Source organism: Zosterops lateralis (assembly GCF_965231275.1).
Source record: "Zosterops lateralis genome assembly, chromosome: 19".
In the NCBI taxonomy this organism is placed as follows: domain Eukaryota; kingdom Metazoa; phylum Chordata; class Aves; order Passeriformes; family Zosteropidae; genus Zosterops; species Zosterops lateralis.
Genome location: NC_139779.1, coordinates 3,325,955 through 3,341,847, shown reverse-complemented (window position 1 = coordinate 3,341,847; position 15,893 = coordinate 3,325,955). Strand labels below are relative to the sequence as shown.

General features: G+C 54.1%; 3 protein-coding genes across 4 annotated transcripts in view; 2 read left to right on the top strand and 1 right to left on the bottom strand.

Annotated features, from left to right (window-relative positions):
• NXN (nucleoredoxin) overlaps window positions 1-8,006 on the top strand; it is a 46,792-nt gene extending 38,786 nt beyond the window's left edge. For both annotated transcript variants that reach the window (XM_083875459.1, XM_083875460.1), the window contains exons 6-8: window positions 1,903-2,082; window positions 4,570-4,694; window positions 6,803-8,006. In XM_083875459.1, coding sequence (XP_083731585.1) covers window positions 1,903-2,082; window positions 4,570-4,694; window positions 6,803-6,985 — 488 coding nt within the window. In that variant the 3' untranslated portion in view covers window positions 6,986-8,006. The remainder of the gene's footprint in view (window positions 1-1,902; window positions 2,083-4,569; window positions 4,695-6,802) is intronic.
• An 829-nt stretch (window positions 8,007-8,835) lies between these two features.
• On the bottom strand, window positions 8,836-11,149 carry MRM3 (mitochondrial rRNA methyltransferase 3; the record flags this gene model as incomplete). The annotated part of the gene is made up of 4 exons (XM_083875302.1): window positions 8,836-9,469; window positions 9,633-9,800; window positions 10,068-10,312; window positions 10,929-11,149. The coding sequence occupies 4 exons, from the start codon at window positions 11,147-11,149 to the stop codon at window positions 8,931-8,933; spliced, it is 1,173 nt and encodes a 390-aa protein (XP_083731428.1). The 3' UTR covers window positions 8,836-8,930.
• A 53-nt stretch (window positions 11,150-11,202) lies between these two features.
• GLOD4 (glyoxalase domain containing 4) lies at window positions 11,203-15,828 on the top strand. The gene is made up of 9 exons (XM_083874986.1): window positions 11,203-11,313; window positions 11,858-11,907; window positions 12,644-12,764; window positions 13,185-13,329; window positions 13,517-13,653; window positions 13,944-14,030; window positions 14,123-14,236; window positions 14,318-14,404; window positions 14,767-15,828. Exons 1-9 carry the CDS (start codon window positions 11,224-11,226, stop codon window positions 14,830-14,832), a joined length of 897 nt encoding a protein of 298 aa, XP_083731112.1. The 5' UTR covers window positions 11,203-11,223; the 3' UTR covers window positions 14,833-15,828.
• The last annotated feature ends 65 nt before the right edge of the window (window positions 15,829-15,893 follow it).

Here is a 15,893-nt window from a genome sequence, read left to right as displayed (position 1 = left end):
CAGTTTTGTATTTGCAGTTGGAGGTTTAGTGGCTGGGTACTGGCGGGGGGGGGAGGTCATCTGCATATGCAAATTAGGTGACGTCTAAAGGAATGCTTTGAATAGTGGATGAAATCCTTGATAGCTGCAGAATCACAGCGATCCGTGTCTAAATTGAGCCCTTAATTTTCCCAGCTCAGCAAAGCTCATTTGAAACCTCTGCCTGGGAGTGCTGCGTTGCTCAGGCTGACTGATGACCTGAGAAGCCTGTCCCTCATGTATAATGGATGGAAAAGCAGGCGTTTGGGGTGGGGTTGGCAGTCGTAAAAGGATCAGGATCCAAATCCTGCGTGCTGCTGAGCACCAGAGCGCTTCTCCTGGTGTCAGTAGCACTTTGTGCCTGTGAGGACAAGGCCAGCGTGAGATTTCCCAATTCCTTCCACTCTGTTTAACCCATCCCTGCCCTGGGGCTACGTTGAATTACCAGCAGGTAATGAATAAGCCTTTTTGTGATACAAAATGGTTTTCTTGGCGTACCCTAAGGATCTGCAAGCTCAGCCATTGGGCGGGTTCCTGCACTGCTGCTTAGCACCAGCCCCAGCGCAGGCAGGAATGCCCCGGGCTGGAATGACCGGAATGCGGCCGCTGGCCTGGACCTGCAGGCAGGCTGGGACACACAGATGCCCGTGTATTTCCTAGAGAAATGCCTCGAATTCAAAGGGTTTCTGAGGAACCCACTGTTGGACAAACACGGGAGTGCAGTGCCAGCAGCCTGGCAGGGGCAAACACACTGCCAGCCTCCTGCTCAGGGAAGGGCTCTGCAGGGAAATTTCTGAGGAATGAGCTTTAAAATGAACCTTGGGATGAAAGGCAGGAGTGTTGGAATTGCCTCAGCTTGCTGGGATGTTGCTGGGTGAAGGAGATGCTGCACAGGGAGCAGGTCAAAGCCCAGGTGATGAGCAATGACAGCAGCACTTGGCACTAACACTGGTCACTTCATTTGTTCCTTGGGGCCTGATCCTGCTGTGCCCTCTTCCTTCCTTGTGGGATGTTTCTTTGTCTCTCTGATGACAGAGGAATGGTGTGTTTTCCAGATGAAGTCACCAACAGCTCCTGCTGACCCACCCGTGGCTGTGTTGTGGCCGGAAAGCCGGTGCTTTATCAGATGGGATGGTCACCAGCTGGTGTCCAACCTGCCCCTCTGCCAGTGACATTTGAGTTGGTGACTTGTGCTGTGTCTCTGCTGCAACTCTGTTCAGCTCCTGTACAAAGCTTCTCCTTTATGACAAAACTTTTCAGCCTCATAGCTCAGGGCAAAATGCTGCTTTTTCCCAAGGGCCAAACCATCACTGGATATCTCTTGAACCTCATCCTGCCAGGTTCCTGTAGACCTGGACATTCCTGCACAGCTTTGTTAGTCCCCAGAGGGATGTGCTGTGGAAATGGCTGGGCCATTAGTGCAGAGTGCTGAAGGGTTGTGGGGGCAAAAATGCGTGTTCTGGGAAGGAACACACCCTGCTTCCTGGCCACTGCTGTCTGCAGGCCTTGTGAGTTCCTGGGAACTGGGCTCTTCCAGAGGCAGCCACATCTTGGCACTGGGATGGTGGTGCAAGAGGGAGAGTCTCTGGATGGTATGGTGGGATTTGCACCTGTGGGCACCAGACAGCAGCAATCCCTGCCTGCAGCTGGGCAGAGAGAGGCAGGCAATGCCAGAGCTGAATGTTTCCTGAATTGCTGTGCTCTGCTAGGACAGAAACAGGATCCAGGAAGCCTGATCCCCACTCTGTGGGCTGCGGAGAGTCAGGAGGCTCGCTGGGCTCCTGCCAGAGCCAGAGGCCATAGGAAGAGGCCTTTCTCCCCACACCCTGTCTCTGGCCAGTTCGTGCTTTGGCTGATCCCCTTCCCTGTGTTTTTCCATCGCAGGCATCCCGACTCTCATCGTGCTGGACTCCAAGGGAGACGTGATCACGCGGCAGGGCCGGGTGGAGGTGCTGAATGACATCGAGTGCCGCGAGTTCCCCTGGCACCCCAAGCCCGTGCTGGAGCTGACAGACTCCAACGCCGTGCAGCTGAATGAGGGCCCCTGCCTCGTTCTCTTTGTAGGTATGGATGGAGCATCCCTGCTGTGACAGCAGAGCTGTGCTGGGGAAGGGGGCTGGGTGACCTGCCAGCTTGGCTGGAGCTGGCCCTGGGGCTGGGAGCTGCCTCTGGTGATGACAGTTTTCCTGGGAAGGGATCACTTCCATTTCCAGTTACCATCACTGTGTGCTCATAGAAAGGCCAGTGCAGGGAGAGAGCTCCCTGTGGGAGCCCCTTAGGACAGACTTTAGGAGCCTTTCCTGTACCACAGCAGCTCACAGGGGTTTGCCAGAGCCTGCTGTGCCCACGGGGCTCCTGCAGCTCCCACACACCACCCTGGGATGTGGTGGAGCAGCGATTGGCAGCGCAGAGGAGCTGTCACAACAAAGGTGTGGTGGTGGCTGTGGATAGGAATGCTGATGAGGTGTTGGGAGTATGAGAAATACAGTGTCACAGCTGGTGGTGGTGGAGATGGGAAAAGCCTTTCTGGAGCAGGGACTTCAGGCACACGTGATGTTACAGAGGAGCCAGAGGAAGTGTCTCTGCAAGGGATTATAAATCTGTGCTTGAAATTACAGCACAGGGCTGTGACAGTCAGAGCAGACTTTCATGATCTGCTGGTCCTTTTTTCCACTGATTCCCCTGGCTGTAGGACAGGGCAATTTTTTCCCCAAAGTTCCTGTCCTTTCACTGCTAACCCACACATGAAGCTTCCCTGCAGTTAGAAATAGGCCTAGGGCTCACCCAAAGCACGAGGGTGGCTCGTTCCTCGTTGCTTCCCTGCCAGCAATGGACACAATAACTCAGGAAAGGGCATGGCTGGGATGAGCTGTGCTGCAGGCTGAGCCCTGGGTGGGCAGCACTGGGGTGCACACAGCATCCCAGGGTGGGAATTGAGGGGTCCTGGGCTCTTGAGGGGGTGCAGCTGTCCCCTGTGTGCTGTGTGGAGTTTGAGGGTGTGCTGAAGAAGCCCCCCTTGCCTTGCTGGTGTTGTGCCTGGCCCAGGGCAGGGCTCGTGTCCCGCTTCCTCCTGTGCCCTTTGTGAGCAGCACACACTCCTCTGCAGCGCTGATAACACAGCCCTTGCTCCTTTCCCTCTTCCCTTTCAGATTTCCTTTTGACCCTGGTTATTTATTCAGCGGAGCCCAGCAGGGGATGTGAGCACAGAGCCAAAAATCCTCTCCTTTCGCGGGAAGGACCGGCTGGCCACGCCAAGCCTGATGGATTGGGGCTGGCGCTGCAGGCCTCTGGAAAGAGTTATTTTTATCTTGCTCCGAGCAAAGTTTTTCTATCACCTTGCTGCAAACAGCTCATCAGGAGAACAGCTGGAGCTCTTGCTCCGTGCTTTTGGGGGTGGATGGTCCTGATGAAATCCACCAGTGATGTGCTGGGGCAGAGATGCAGCTGGTGCTGCAGCAAGGCAGGCACTGGGAATGGGGGCTCCTCCTGGCCAGCTTTGTCCTGCTGGGAGACCCCCCAGCAGACCAGTGCCTGCACTGCACAGGCAGCAGCACCCCCAGGAGAAAGCAGGCTTAGCAAGTGCTGGTGCTGAATAAATCCTGACTGATCTACTCCTTCCCCAGAGGGGTTAGGGCTGGGTTAGCCAGAGTGTGCAGGGCTGCCTGGAGCGCCGCCAGCTGCCGATGTTTGTAGGAAAATCAATCCCTGCAGACACCCCACCACTCTCGGCGTGTTTATCACTGCCATGCAGGACAGACCCTGAAATCCAGTGTGCAGCGTCTCTGGAATCTCCTGCTTTGCTTGAAGAAGCCAGAGAGGAGGACAGGGATGTGTGAAGCAAGGGTTGAGAGATTTCCTGGCATGGGCATGGCTTGTCCCAGCTGGGTTACATCAAAGACCATGAGGGGAGACAAGGGGCTCTCTTCTGCCTTCTTCCTTTAATGCCTAAAAGTTGTCCCCGAATTGGAATCTTTTAATCTCCACGCTTCCCAAGGACGCAGACTCTCCTCTTTCCAGCTCACTATTTGAACTTCAGTGGTGGCTGGCGTTTGATTGATGCTGCCATCTCTTTCTGCCCTACCTCTGTCAAATCAAAGCTGCCTTCACAGCACTGAGACTGGAGCAGCAAAGCTGCAGCTCAGCCATCCCGAGGCAGAGGGATGGTGGGTGGCGGGCAGGGGTGGCAGCAGCCTCAGATCAGTGCCTTTGTTTGGTCTTCAAAACATGCTCAAACCACAAAGCAGCTTTATTTTGTGCCTGTTTGTCCCTGCACATCACCAACAGCACCAGGGAGCGAGCAATGGAGTATCTGGGGAGCAGGAGTTGCTGTTCTTTTAGGTGTTTCCCTGTAGTGCATTTCAACTGTTCCCTGATTGCTCCAAGAGCTGCGTGGCTTTGAAATCTGTGTGGCACATCCGGGCTCTGGCTTCCTGCATGGTGGTGCTGTGGGACAGAGCTGCCAGTGCCTGGTCTGTTTGCATCCTTTGATCCTAACCTCCTTTTTTTGCCTTGCCTCTTTTCATTTTGTCTCCACAACGCCGTGCCCTGCAGATTCAGAGGATGACGGGGAGTCGGAGGCGGCGAAACAACTGATTCAGCCCATAGCTGAAAAAATCATAGCCAAGTACAAAGCCAAAGAGGAGGAGGCACCGTTGCTCTTCTTCGTGGCGGGTGAGGTAAGTGAGAGGAGAGCACAGGGCTGTGTCCTGCTGGCTGTGGGGACTGAGCTGGGTTGGGTACCACTGTAGTTGTTGTTCAGGGGGTAAACTGAGGCAACAGAGCTACTGCAGCTGTCAGGCAGCATGGAGCAAAACCAGATTTGAGGCCTGGCTCAATCTGTGTTCTTCTTGCTGGATATTACTTCTAGCAGAGTTTGCTCAGAGATGGAAAAGCCTGAAGGTGGGAGAGGGACAGGCAGAGTGGGGCAGTGGGAGGTGGGAAGGAGGGAACTGCCATGCTGAGGCTGCTGCCTGCTCAACCCTGAGGCTGTCCAGGCAGGAAAGCAGCTGGGCAGGGGAAGAGGAGCAGGGTTTCAGTTTCAGCCTGGCCCAGCCAGTGAAATTTCGGCTGTTTCCCTGAGCTGACCATGTTTTTCTTGGCTGGGATGTTATTTGAGGCATGTGCGGGCTGCAGTGCTCGGAGTCAAAGATCTTTTGGAGAGAATGGGAAACGGGAAGACCTGAGGACTTCTGGCCTCCCTTTCCCCCATATGAACACTTTCCCCTGCTGCAGCCTGGCAAACAAAGGTTTTGTGTAGGGGTCAAAAAAGCTCTCAACACCCCCAGGCCTGAAGTTCCCCTCCCACATCAGCGCTCAGGGCCTGGGCAGGTGGCAGGCGCTGCGCCTGCTCCGTCCCTGCACGCCCACGTCACAGCCGCAGTGCTCCATGCGCGGAGCCCTCCGGAGCCGCCCTGCGACAAAAGGGTCCCCACTGCCACAGCCTGGGCCCCTCCAGCCAGCCAGGCTCCCACTGCCACCTCCCACAGCCCTGCTGGCCCCCTCTGTGCAAGCCTCTACCACTCCCACCACCGTAACGGGTCTCTGAGCATCCCAGCTCGGCCCCGCACCCTTGAATGAGTCCCTTGTTGGAAAAGGGCTATTTTGGGAGGGTCCGGGACCTTCCCCCCTCCCCCCTAGAGCCTGCGAAGCATTTTCCTCCCCGCTGAAACATTGCTGCTATTCATGCAGCTCCCGACGGCCGCCACAGGGCCGGCCCAAAGAATGGGGAGCGTCCGGCACATCCCATTCATCCGTCACCTCAATAGCCGGGAGCGCTGGCCCCGGGGCTCCGCCGGCCCCCACGCACAAAGCAGCCTGGCCATGGCCGGAGCAGGCGCCTCCCATCACTTCTCCCAGCACCGTCTGGACCGATTTTGCATTGATTAAAAAAAAATAAATATTCCTTGGTGCCTTTTGTAAATAAAGGACGAGGCATCCCGACACCTCTGGGTTGGGGGGCGGCCGAGGCGACGAGCCCAGCCCTGCTGGCCCTTCCAGCCACGTGGTCCAGCTGCGCCAGAAACCTCTGCAGAGGAAGGGGAGGCGCGAGAGGAGCTCCCCAGCGCTGCCGCCACGCGCTGCAGAGCCCCGGCCGCCAACCAGGTGCATGGATTCCACGCCTGCCCCTCGGAAGGGGCGCCCAGGAACGCCCCACTGCCGGCATGGTGTGGGCTCGGTGATGAATCGCACTGGCTTTGTGCATCCTGCAGCCTTGGGAGGGATAAAGAGTTGTCTTTGCCCATAGAGGAGGACAGCCCTCTCCCCCTGCAAGCAGCCTGCTGCTCCTGTGTGTGCCCAGACACTGGGGCCTGCTGGTGGGGTCTCATCATTGGCTCAAAGCACAAGTCTTCGTCCCATTCCTGTTCTTTGCTTTGTTCTGGGCGTGTGCTTGGGTCCCTTTGGTATCCACCCTTGTTGAGCAACGAGGCCCTGGCTGTGCTGGCAGTCCCCACACTCAGCACTTGTCCCCAGTTCCTTGAGCTGTGGTTGTCCCAGAGGCTCTGGGGTGGCTGGGGTAGTAGGTCAGTCTGGAAGCAGTGCCTCTGGGTTGGAGGAGTGCATATCCCATTCCAGCTGGGATAAACCAGCCCCGTTTGGTTCTGACACAAATCACAAGGAGAGCAGGCACCAAGATGGATGTTGCCTGCTGTGCTCATGGTACTGCAATGCTGCTGCAAGGTCCAGCCTCTTGGGATACACTCTGGGCTGGACTGTGGCAGCAGCAAACTGCTCCTGGTGTCCTGGCTCTGCCGATGACTCCTGTCCTTCTCCTTTTGGCCTCCAGGACGACATGACCGACTCCTTGCGGGATTACACCAACCTGCCCGAGGCTGCCCCCCTGCTCACCATCCTGGACATGTCTGCCCGGGCCAAGTACGTGATGGATGTGGAGGAGATCACGCCCGAAATCGTGGAAGCCTTTGTCAGCGACTTTCTAGCAGACAAGCTAAAACCCGAGCCCATCTAAGGGGCCCCCACGCCAACAGACATTATTTAAAACTTAGGTCTCTCTTCCGCCGCTTGTGGATTCTCCAGCGTGTCCTCACGCCCGACCCAGTATCCAACCTTCTTGTGGTGCCTTGTTTTACGCAGTGAATCCTTCTCCTAAGCAAACTCCTCGAGATGCACTTTGAGCAGGGAGTTGTTGGCGTTTGGAGACTTCGCTTGTGCTTCATGGTGATATATTCTCTAATAACCAGGCCAGAACTGTTACCGTATTGTTATTTTATACATGGCACTAGCTAGGCAGGCAAATCTTTTTTGCATGGTGTTCTTCCCAACGTATGCATCAGGCAGTGGGTGGGGTTCTTGGGGCTCTTTTCTTTCTCCTCCTCCCCCTTCTTTCCCTTCTCACCACCGCTGCTGACTAAATGACTTCCAGGAAGCAATAAGGAAACTGTCCCCATCGCCCATGGCCAGTCCTTTCTCTCCCACGCAAGTGCCCTGACAAGGCCAAGACAAAGTCTTAACTGCTGACAACCTCTGAAAGACCACGGCACAGCCAAGCTCTTCCTCCTGGGGGTGAGACCTTCCCTTGTGGGTTTCCCACCCCCCACTCCAAGCACCGACAGCCTTAGGCAGCGCTGGCTGTGCGTGTCAGGGTCCATCCTCCTGCCATGGGTGGGTGTTCCCTCTGTCCCTCCCACTCTGAGCCAGGAGGAGGATCACCACCGGGCTGCCCTCACCTCTCCTCTCTTCCTTGTGCTCTCCCTGTCCCCTCTTGTCTCTCTCTCTGGTATGAATTGTCCTCTCCCCTCTGTGTTAGTTGATTGAGCTGTTTTTTGTAGGTGTGTCCCAAACTCAACGTTAATGGTGCTGTTCTTTAAAAAAAATTACCAAAAAAAAAAAGTCCTCCCAAACCCTAAGAAAAAAAAAAAAAAAACCTTCCCTCCCTAACCCAAGCAGCACAGCCAAGCCCTTGAAAAGTGACATTGTAAAAACTGTACATGGTGATTGGAACTTTGTAATAAAACTGTTACAATGACCTCCTCCCCGATTGCAGTGTCCTGCTGTCAGGGAGAGCCTGTGTGGGGGAAGAGGAGCCCACAGCCTGACCCTGTGGATAGATAGGTGGCTCCTGTCATTGTGTGCTCCCCCCTGGGCTCACACAGCCCCTGCCTGTGCCTGCTTAGCTGGGGGGGGTCAGAGCTCCTTAGGAGGGAGGGAGCCCTTTGGCAGCCACTGGGGCGTTCCCAGCCTGAATAGCGCATGTTGTGCAAGCCACTGCTTTTCCCTTTCAGCTCATTAGTCAGCCATGGCAGGATTATGGCCTTCCCTTTTATCCTGCTGCAGCTTCCCACCCTGCCAGGAGCTGGGAACGGCCGCCAGCTCAGCCTGTATAAACCCAGCCTGTGTTCTGCATGTTTGAGAGGTTCCTGTGTGCAGCAGTGATGAACTGATTGGGGAGCAGCTCCAGGAGCAGCCCAGAGGTGTGGACACCCCACCCCACAGCCCCCCCAGCCAGGCTGGCCCATGGCAGGCTTGGAGTGATTGTTGGAGCACAGGGTTTGGGTAAGCACAGGCAGGAACCATTGAGGTGGCAGCAGTCTGGCCTTTCTGACCCAAAACCGCAGCCAGGCTGGAAAGGACACACGCTCTCAAGCAGCAGCCTAGCTGGGCCAGCACAGATGAGGGAGCTGAGGTCTCCATGATCTGCTGGATGGAAGGGCTGGAGCAGAGGAGAACCGGCTGAGGTGAGGCCAGGCCTTTCCCTTCTCGCTGTGATCACCCTTCCCTTCTCTCTAGCATCACCGTGTGGCCACCACATCCACTGGGAGCCGCACGCTCATCCCAGCACTCTCCAGCCTTAAACACTCATTTACTACAAACCAAACAGCCCGAGCTGCTCTTTTATTAACCCTCAAGGGAGCCAAAGGCAAGAAATCCTCCTTCAGCACCCAAACCGCAGCAGTTCAGCCTGGCACAGGCAACTTCTGCCTGTCATCCTCCTGCTTGTGCCTCCAGAGCAGCTGCCTCTTGCCCTCAAACAGCATGATGCCAGCAGCAATAGCAGAGTTCAAGCTGTCCACACCTGGCACCACAGGAATGATCAGTCTCTTCCCCCCTGTGCTGGCTGCCAGCTGAAGTGCAGCCACACTCAGCCCGTGGGTCTCCCCTCCGATCACCACGGCCACTGGAGCCCGTGCCCAGTCCTCGTAGTAATGCTGTGCAGGCAGCTCTGGGATTCCTGCTGCTCCCTCCTCATCAGGAGCAGCCCTGGGGCTGGATTTCACAGCAGTTTTGTGGCTGGCAGGAGCAGAGGCAGCCCCTCTCGGCAGGGCCGTGTTCCCGGCCGGAGCGTCGGGGTCGTTGTTGTCGGCCACGCAGACCTGGATTCCAGCAGGGAGGTTGGTGGGAACAGACTCCCAGTCCAGGTTGGGCACGATGGGCACACGGAAATGAGCCCCCATGCCTGCACGGAGCACCTTGGGCTCCCAGGGATCCACACAGCCTGGGGAGGAACACAGAGAAACAGTAACAGCACAAGGATTCCCACAAAGGTGGCATTCAACAGCCACAGAGAACCAGCCCAGCCACTCCTTACAAACTGGAGAATATCTTCAAGCACCTCATTCTCTGCCTTACCCCCCAGGCTACTCAAACTTTTCTCTTACCCTTGGTGAGCAGCACTTTGTGACAGCCTGCTCCTGCTGCAGATCTCAGAATAGTCCCCAGGTTTCCTGGGTCTCGGATGTTGTCGCAGATGAGGAGCAGGGGCAGGGAGCTGGCCAGCTGAGCTGCAGGGTACGACATCTTGGCAGGGTCAGGCTTGGAAAAGATGCCTGAGGAAATGAAGAGTAACAGGTTTATGACTGACCCACCCCAAGGAGAGGGCTGCCCTGAGAGAGTTGGCCCAAATCTCTGTAAAGATGTGCTGGAGGAAGTGTTAGGAAAAGCTCCACCTAAAGGAAGTTTGAGTAGTTTGTCACTTGGCAAGGGAAACTTATTTTCCAGCAGTGCTATGTCTAATGAAAGATTAAGAGAGTCATTATATAAATATAAAAAGTTTTCCTTTGGGCAGTGTTGCAACTGTTTCAGAGGCAACTTACCCAGAAGCCCCTGAGGAGTTACGAGGTCAGACCAGATCTTAATGTCCTCAAACTTCACCTTCACCAAGCTGGCTCGTTTTATCTCTGCCTCAGGCAGCAGCTTCAGGTGCCCCACGGTGCTGAAGAAGAGTGTCTGTGGCACAGCTCCTGCCTCCAGAGCATCCTTGATCAGCCTGTGCCCCTCCAGCAGAACCTTCCCGTGATTATCCCGAAACTTCTTCGACTTGGCGAGAGTCACCACTTTTCTGTGGAGGAAATATTCAGAGAACGTGGCTGTGATGCTCACAAAACCTGCAGTCTGACGTTCAGCAGCCCCTGAGAGCTTCTCTAGGAGGTCACAAAGATGATCTGGGGGATGGAGCACCTGTCCTGGGAGGAAAGGCTGGGCGAACTGGCTCTGGGGTGACCTTAGAGCACCTTTCAGTACCTGAGAGTTAGTGAGGGACTTGGACAAGGGCCTGGAGTGCCAGGACAATGGGGAACGGCTTTAAACTGCCGGAGGGCAGGATTAGGTGGGATGGTGGGAAGGAATTCTTCCCTCTGAGGGCGGTGAGGCTCCAGCACAGGGTGCCCAGAGTAGCTGTAGCTGCTCCATCCCTGGCAGTGCCCAAGGCCAGGCTGGATGGCGCTTGGAGCAGCCCGGCCTGGCGGAAGGTGTCCCTGCCCAGGGTAAGGGGTGGAACGGGACGGGCTTTAAGCTCCTTCCAACCCAACCATTCCCGGTTCCACGAAGCCCTCCCGGTACCTTCAGCCCGGCAGCGGCCGTCACTGTCCCCCCTTCCTCCCACGGGCTGGGAATTCCCTTCCCATTCCAGCGAGGCTCCCGAGGGGCACCGGGCCGGGCCCGCTCCCCGCGCTCACCCCAGCCTGCGGTCCCCGGGCGCCGCCTTCTCGTACCACAGCCCGGGCGCGGCCGCGCTGCGCTCCACGGCGGGCGGCGGCGGCTGCGGGGGGCTCTCCGGGGGGCTCTCCGTCCGCAGCACCCGCACGGGGCTCCGCCGCAGCGCCCGCACCCCGCGCCGCCCGCCCGGGTCCCGCCGCGGCCTCAGCAGGGCCCGCCACGCCCGGCCCAGCGCCGCCATCGCGGCCTGACGTCACCGCCGCGCCGCCTGACGTCACCGCCGCGCCGCCTGACGTCATCACCGGCACAGCAGCCATGGCCGCCCGCAGGGCGCTGCACTTCGTCTTCAAAGTGGGGGACCGGGCCCGCACCGCGCGGTTCTACCGGGAGCTGCTGGGCATGAGGGTGAGCCGCGGCGGCGGGGAGCTCCGGGAGGGCTGAGAACTGCCGGGGACGGGCGGCGCCGCGGCCTACGAGTACCCGGAGAGCGGGCCAGGGGACGGGGATGGGACACGGGAATGGGGATGGGGATGAGGGTGAGGGTGAGGGTGAGGATGGGATGGAATGGAATGGGGATGAGGGTGAGATGGGGCTGGGGAATGGGAATGGGGCTGGGGATGAGGGTGAGGATGGGATGGGGATGAGGATGGGATGAGGCTGGGGAATGGGAATGGGGATGAGGATGGGATGGGAATGAAAATGAGATGGGGCTGAGGATGAGGGTGAGGATGGAATGGGGATGAGGACGGAATGGGGATGAGGGTGAGATGGGGCTGGGGAATGGGGCTGGGGATGAGATGGGATGGTGATGAGGATGAGGATGAGGATGGGATGGGATGGAGCCACGTCCTGCCCGTGCTGACCCCGTCCCCCCCACTCCATCCCCGGCTCTGGGGAAGGCATTCCAGGTTGGACCACGATGATTTTGCCCTGTGTGGTTTTTCTCCAGGTGCTGCGGCACGAGGAGTTCGAGGAGGGCTGCAAGGCCGCCTGCAATGGGTGAGTGAGTGAGTGAGTGAGTGAGTGAGTGAGTGAGTGAGTGAGTGAGTGAGTGAGTGAGTGAGGGCCCTGCCTGCCGGGACTGCCCGGGGCCGGCTGTTGGTCGGCAGTAAACCAAGGGTTGGGTTGTTTTATATGAAATTGCTTCCCTTGGAACATACAGCCCCTCATTCTGTGTAGGCGTGGTGCTTATATTGAACATAAATACCACTTTGAACATAAATACCACATTGAACATAAACACCACATTGGACATAAATACCACACCTATAGGTTGAAACTTAACTGTATGGAATTATTTCTAGGCTTACCAGGAACCATGTTCAGTTCCACTGATTGTTTATGTAGGTGTGGCACTATCCAGGTTGTAGAGTTAAAAACCCCTCCTGGTAGCCCCAAAGGCTTTTGTAAAGAAAAAGGGATGGAAGAAAGAGGAAAAAGGAACGCATTTCTCTCTGAAATGGAAGGAATGTTACAGTTTGGTGCCCTTTCCTACTTAGCAATAAGGAAGTGATTGTGTAATTGCAGCTGATGAGCAGCCTGTGCTCTTAAAGCACGAGCTGTTAATGAGGTAGAATTGCTTTTATCATGTGGCCTTGAATGACAGCCCAGGGTCAAATCTGCCACGATTTCACTCTGGAAGTGCAATTCCTCCTTGAAACACGAGTACTTGCAGTTCTTGGTGGTTACTTTTAATAGCTATGACATTAAAATATGGCTAATCTGTTTATTGCAGCCCTTATGATGGGAAATGGAGCAAGACCATGGTGGGCTATGGACCAGAGGACAATCACTTTGTGGCAGAGCTGACTTACAATTATGGCATTGGGGAATATCGCCTGGGCAACGACTTCCTGGTGAGTTCCACTCCAAGCAGCCAAACCTTCTCATGATAAGCTGATTTACTTTAATAATTAGAAGCTGGTTTGTCATATGGGTTGTACCAGCTGCTTTTTTTATGCTGTTTGGTCCCTTAAACACCTCAGTGTTGTTTTTGTGGTTGGAAAGAGCAGAGAGCAGAGCAGATTTGTGCTCACTTCAGGTCCAGGGAACATTTCTGTCTCTGTTCTGTGTGTAGGACAGCTGGTGTTTGCTGCCAGATCCAACACAGAATGCTGAGCTAGGAAAGACTTGCTGCAGGAAAACGCTCTTATATTTATTATTAATCACTCTTTTGTGATTTAGAGGCTGGCAGCAGATGAAGGTGTGGTGTTTCCTGTGTGAAAACAGGTGATGTCTCTGCATCCACCCCAGGGATTTTGTTGTGTCCTCTGCAGGGCATCACTCTGGTGTCCAGCCAGGCTGTGAGCAATGCCAAGAAAATGGGGTGGCCCCTCAAAGAAATCACCTCTGGTGTCTTTGAAACTGAAGCCCCTGGAGGATACAAGTTTTACCTGGAAGACAAGGAGCAGCCCAAGAAAGGTGAATTATTTACCCTTCCTGGTGTTCAGCAGAGATTTACCAGTGGGGTATCAGGGTGTTTTTATTTTTATGACATTTTATAAAACACTTTTTAACAATTTCTCTGTTGCTTTTCGAGAATGCAAAACTGTGTGTTTAAACTTAAAAATGTGTTTGTAGCTAATTTGGAATTATTGCAATCCTCAAGATCCCGTGTGGAAGGTAACCCTGGGTGTCTCAGACCTGCAGAAGTCTGTGAGCTACTGGTCTGGTTTGCTTGGGATGAAAATATATGAGAAGGATGAGGAGAAACAAAGGGCTTTGCTGGGCTATGCTGATAATCAGGTCAGTCCTTGGGAAAAAATCACCATAAAAAACTTCTCATTTCCTGAGAACAGAATCTGAAAAGGGAAAAAAAAAAAGTTCTTAATTAAAGCAACTGAGCCCTTAATAATGAATGTTTTAACTGAAGCTGTGTACACTTAGTTGGGCTTTTGTGAAAAAAAAAAAAAGTGAAGTGGTGATTTTGGCTTGCTGGGAAAAGCATGGATGGGGGACTTTGGAACCACCCACATGCTGCAGCCTGGAGCTCAGTGTCCCTACAAACCAGGCTGGGTTTTTTTCCCCTGTTGCAGTGCAAGCTGGAGCTGAAGGCTGTTGGAGGGGCCGTGGATCACGGGACGGCGTTTGGCCGCATCGCCTTCTCCTGCCCCAAGGCAGAGGTGACAGCCCCACTCCCCTCACCCCTTTCCTCACCCCACAGCTGGGAGAGGCAATTTTTATCATTAACAGAAAAAAAAAATTCTCTTTTCAGCTGCCAAATATCGAAGCCCTGATGAAAAAGGAGAATCAGAAAATCTTGACACCTCTGGTCAGTCTGGACACGCCTGGCAAAGCCACAGTGCAAGTGGTAATTCTGGCTGATCCTGTGAGTAAAACTGGGGACTGTGGTTAAACTGGGTTTAAATTTCTCCTTGCCATTGGTTGTAACTGAGCTGCTCCCTTCTAGGATGGCCATGAAATCTGTTTTGTGGGGGATGAGGCATTCAGAGAGCTGTCCAAGGTGGACCCTGCTGGTGAGAAGCTGTTGGATGATGTAAGTGGCTGCACATTCATTTTCTTCCTTAGAGAAGAAGATTATTAATCTAATAATTATTAATTAGAGATATTACAGGTATTAGAGATACCTGTAAAATCCAGTTTTCATTCCATGATGAGTTTTTTTTAGAAGCACATTACTCAGGCTTGGTAAGGGAAATAAATCAGTTTTTAAAGCTCACTCAGTGCCCTGGGTGGAGTTTTCCAGCCTCACTCTTGGGGCATGGTCACATTATTTGCTGTGGCAGAGAACGTTGGTTTTCAGTGTCAGTTCTCCTTACTCTAGTGGCTAAAAGATAATTTATCCCTGCAGAGATCTTTCCTCCTGTTCTGACCACGTCCACACTTGTCTTTGTGCAGGCCATGGCTGCAGACAAGAGTGACAAGTGGTTTGCTGACCACAACATGAAGAAGGTTTCAGCTTAGCTGGAGGAATGGACTGGGCTGCTCCTCCTGTGCCTTGGAGTTCTTCCAGGAAAATGCCCATCCTGGCTAAGTGCTGCCTTCCCAATCAGAGGATGCTGGGATGTCCTGTGGTGGTTTTTTGGGTTGATTTAAGCTGGTGTCTCTGGCCTGCTGCTCTCTCCCTTCCAGCAGATCACGTCTCCTCCTTCCAAAAAATGGGGCTGTGCAGCAAAGGAGCAGCTGAGCCCTTGGCTTCAGAAAACAGGGATCATCAGTCGGGAAAAACCTCACATTTCTGTGTTGTTATACCTGAAAGAAAGCTGAATCAGCTACTTTATTTTCTGGTTAATTAATTTTCTGATTAATTTGCTTTAGCTGTCCTTTATTTGCAGGCTGGAGAGGAGATTTTGATGTAGCTGTGGGGAGCTGGAGCAGGGAGTGCATCCCTTTATTGGGAACAAAGAAATGATCTTGCCAAACCATGTGAATATCCCAGTCCTTGTTTTCATTCCAAAGAAGAATGACAAGCCTGTGCTGTGTTTCTCACTGGCATTTTGTTGTTGATGGGGTGATTTCCACCCCTTCTCCAGGAGATTTCCACGTTCCAGGCTGTGCTTGGGGGTTTGTAGCTGCACTGTCTGCTGAGGTGCCAGGAGGAAGCTTGAAATAAGTTTTGCAATTAGCTTTTGGTGAGGAACTGCCTGTGGAAATAACAGTTCAGGGTTTATTCCGTTGGAATGAAGTCACTCTGCTTTTGCTGGTGGAATAAAAATACAGGCTGTCATTCCTGGCATTGTTTGTACCAGGTATGCTGCCTGACTTGTCATTCTGTTGATTAAAAACCTGAAATAAAATACCTTAAATCATGTTTTCATTGTGAAAATGAGGTGAGTTTCATGGAGATCAGGCAGTGACCTGAAACGGGAAAAATTCCTCGCTGTGATTTTTGTCCGAGCTTTTAAACTCAATTTTAACGACGGTTTTGCATCCTATTCGTCAAATTAAACATGTTGGTATATTTGCTAATTAATTAATTATTTCAGCACACCTCCGCGCCGCCAGGGGGCGCTATGGGCAGCGGC

Excerpts from the sequence above, each read along its gene's own strand:
- GLOD4 (XM_083874986.1), top strand. The coding sequence starts at position 11,224 with ATGGCCGCCCGCAGGGCGCTGCACTTCGTCTTCAAAGTGGGGGACCGG. Across the intron at positions 13,654-13,943 it reads TGGGCTATGCTGATAATCAG|TGCAAGCTGGAGCTGAAGGC; the intron begins GTCAGTCCTTGG and ends CCCCTGTTGCAG. Across the intron at positions 14,237-14,317 it reads TGGTAATTCTGGCTGATCCT|GATGGCCATGAAATCTGTTT; the intron begins GTGAGTAAAACT and ends GCTCCCTTCTAG.